We start from the raw sequence: 2,869 nt of genomic DNA, 5'->3' as shown, positions 1-2,869 counted from the left end.
AAGGGTGATGCTAAGAGCTCTGGGTTCAGGATTACCACTATTGATAATCTGATGGCAACAGACTCCACAAGGACCACTCTCTATAGATGAATAAACATGTGTAGGCAAACATCTCCAGAGACACAATGAAGCCATCTCAGCACCACCACTGTTGCTTAGGAAGGTTGATTAGGAAGTAGACTAGGTGGGTTTATGACTCCTGTCCTTAGTCATAGGGAAGGCCACCATTCTGGAACGTGATTTAGAAGAAACGCACCCTTTGAAAAGGTTTAGTTGAACATGTCCCTAACAGACCAGTCCAGGAGAACGTGACAGTGGAACTATTCGTAGAGTTTAGAGTGGTTGGGGAGGACAGTTGGTAGCTGAAGTCAAAAAAGGATTGCTTTTATGCATCATGAAAAGAAATATCTTTGGTCCCCACAAATTGAAAAGTAAATTAACCAGGCCTGTTAGCACACGTCTTTCATCCCAGCGCTTGGCAGGCAGAGGTAGGAGGACTACCGTGAGTTCAAGGCCACCCTGAGACTACATATACATACATCTCAGGTCAGCCTGGGCTAGGGTGAAACCCTACCTGGAAAAAACAAAAACAAACAAACAACAACAAAAACCAAGAAAAGTAAATTAACAATTGCCTCACAAACACCAATTTCAAAAATAGTCTTTATAAGTAACAAATTACTACTTGTTAGAATAAATATAACTATTGTAGCCAAATAAGAAGGAAAAACTGCACATGCCTCTCCCACAAGAGTCTGATTAGAATTTTTTTTTTATTATTTTAATTTGTTTTTGTTTTTTGAAATATGGTCTCACTCTAGCCCAGACTGACCTGTAGTCTCAGGCTGGCCCCAGACTCACAGCGATCCTCCTACCTCTGCCTCCCAAGTGCTGGGATTAAAGGCGTGTGCCTCCACACCTGGCTATGATTACATTTTAAAATCATACCACAGAGGTCCTGGAAGACTCACCTAAACAGTATGGAATGTTCCTGCTCTAATTGTTGGAATATACTGTTCTTGGGAAAAAGAAGTTCTGAGCTATTTGTTATATAGTTAAACCCCTAAGGAGCACCTGGAGAGCCTTTGAAATGTCTCAGGCCCACAGACCTGTGCCCAGGTCTTGCCATGGTCTCTAAAGAGTGACCCAACAAGCCTACCAAGGTTGCCCCGTGTGTCACTGGCTGGGGACAGAAGACCAAGACTGAAGCAGAGACTTCTGTGCCAATGACTAATCTGGGAAACAGTCCAGTTTTCTCTCAGTCATGAATGTAGTTTAGATATTTATGAAGAAAACCCTATCTTACCTAAAACAAAACAAAATAGATTCCTATCTTAATATGTAGTATTGAATTGCTTTGCTTTTTTTTTTTTTTTTTTTTTTTTTTGGTTTTTCGAGGGAGGGTCTCACTTTAGCCCAGGCTGACCTGGAATACACTATGGAGTCTCAGGGTGGCCTCGAACTCACGGTGATCCTCCTACCTCCGCCTCCTGAGTGCTGGGATTAAAGGCGTGTGCCACCATGCCCAGTGCTTTTTTTTTTTTGTGACTGACTTTTCCAGAATTGCATATTTAGGTTAAAAGTCATTATCGTTAACATTAATATCAACTTATAAAACTTCCTTACCTTTTCTTTTATTATTTTCAGTTGAAAAAAGATAACCCGGACATATATGAAGAGAACCTTCATTACCCACATCTGCTGATTTTAACCAAAAACGGATAGAAGATGAAGAAAACTTCAGATGTGCGGGGCATAATTTCACATAAACAGAAATCTGTAATGTGTGTGATATACAGCAAGCTGCTGGTTTCCTGAGATTTTTCTAGCTTCCAAGCCTTGGGGACCGCCCCCCACGTCTGTCTACTTGTCAACATTCCAGGTTCCACCTGTCCTCACCCACATGATTTCTGAGCCACCCTTTCCAGCTCCTACAGTCTCTTCTGACAGTCCCCTCGTCGCTCTTCCTGTGCTGAACCTGTGTGAGTTTTGAATTTGACTTGTGAGCAAAACCAAATGTTTTTCCCAGGACAATTTCTTTTGGTAATTCTTACCTTGCTTTCTATCTTTGTCTTCATCCTTCCTTTTTTTTTTTTTTTTTTTTTTTTTTATTCTTTGTCCGTTTTGGTAATGGTAGTTTTTAAATCTATAAACACAGTAAACATCATCTTATTCCTGGTTAGGATGAAATAATAAATAAACAACATCTCTCAATTAATCGTGTTCAATCTCCCATTTCTTCATCTTTCTCTCTATCTCTGTATGTCTCTCTCTCTCTCTCATCCTTTTTTTTTTCTTTTATACAGGACTTTTTTTTTTCCCCCTATAGATATATAAGAACTGACTACATCAGCCCCAAGCCTCATACATCAGCCCCAAGCCTCATAAACTGACCGTTTGTCCTCTGGACACAATAGCTGGCCGGCCCTCTGCTCCTCCTCCCCAATTATGTGTGATTAGTCTCAGTGTGCTGTGTCAAGGAGGGGAAGTGTGCTGAGTGCTTATTATCTGTTTAGGTACAAGAAGAGCACATTTAGGCTCTGACTATGAATGAAAAGTGAGCCTTTATCAGGGCTTAAATCTAACTGCTTGCTGTTCTCCAAGGCCTCTTTCAAAATAGGTCCCTTCCAGAGAAATTTTGAATAAATGGTGGATAAACTAGATTGCAACCAGGGGGGAGATTTAAAAAAAAAAAAAAAAGAAGAAGAAGAACTCAATCACATAATTATCTTATTTAAAATAAGTATATATTGTTAGGTGTTGGGATGCAAGTGCATGGTAAACATTTAATAAGTCTACTCCTGATGAAGAGAAGGGCTTTTCTGTAGGGAACCTACCCCATCCTTGCCTGGTGCACCCATGAGGTGCT

At 40.5% G+C, this 2,869-nt stretch overlaps 1 protein-coding gene across 1 annotated transcript in view; it reads left to right on the top strand.

The window, feature by feature from the left end:
• Camkmt (calmodulin-lysine N-methyltransferase) overlaps positions 1-2,102 on the top strand; it is a 409,522-nt gene extending 407,420 nt beyond the window's left edge. Inside the window, exon 11 of the mRNA XM_004660194.2 lies at positions 1,648-2,102. Within this exon, the coding sequence (XP_004660251.1) occupies positions 1,648-1,725 (78 nt within the window). The 3' untranslated portion in view covers positions 1,726-2,102. The remainder of the gene's footprint in view (positions 1-1,647) is intronic.
• Positions 2,103-2,869: the final 767 nt, after the last annotated feature.

The sequence above is a fragment of the Jaculus jaculus genome, chromosome 18, assembly GCF_020740685.1.
Source record: "Jaculus jaculus isolate mJacJac1 chromosome 18, mJacJac1.mat.Y.cur, whole genome shotgun sequence".
In the NCBI taxonomy this organism is placed as follows: domain Eukaryota; kingdom Metazoa; phylum Chordata; class Mammalia; order Rodentia; family Dipodidae; genus Jaculus; species Jaculus jaculus.
This window is presented reverse-complemented; position numbering and strand designations above follow the sequence as displayed.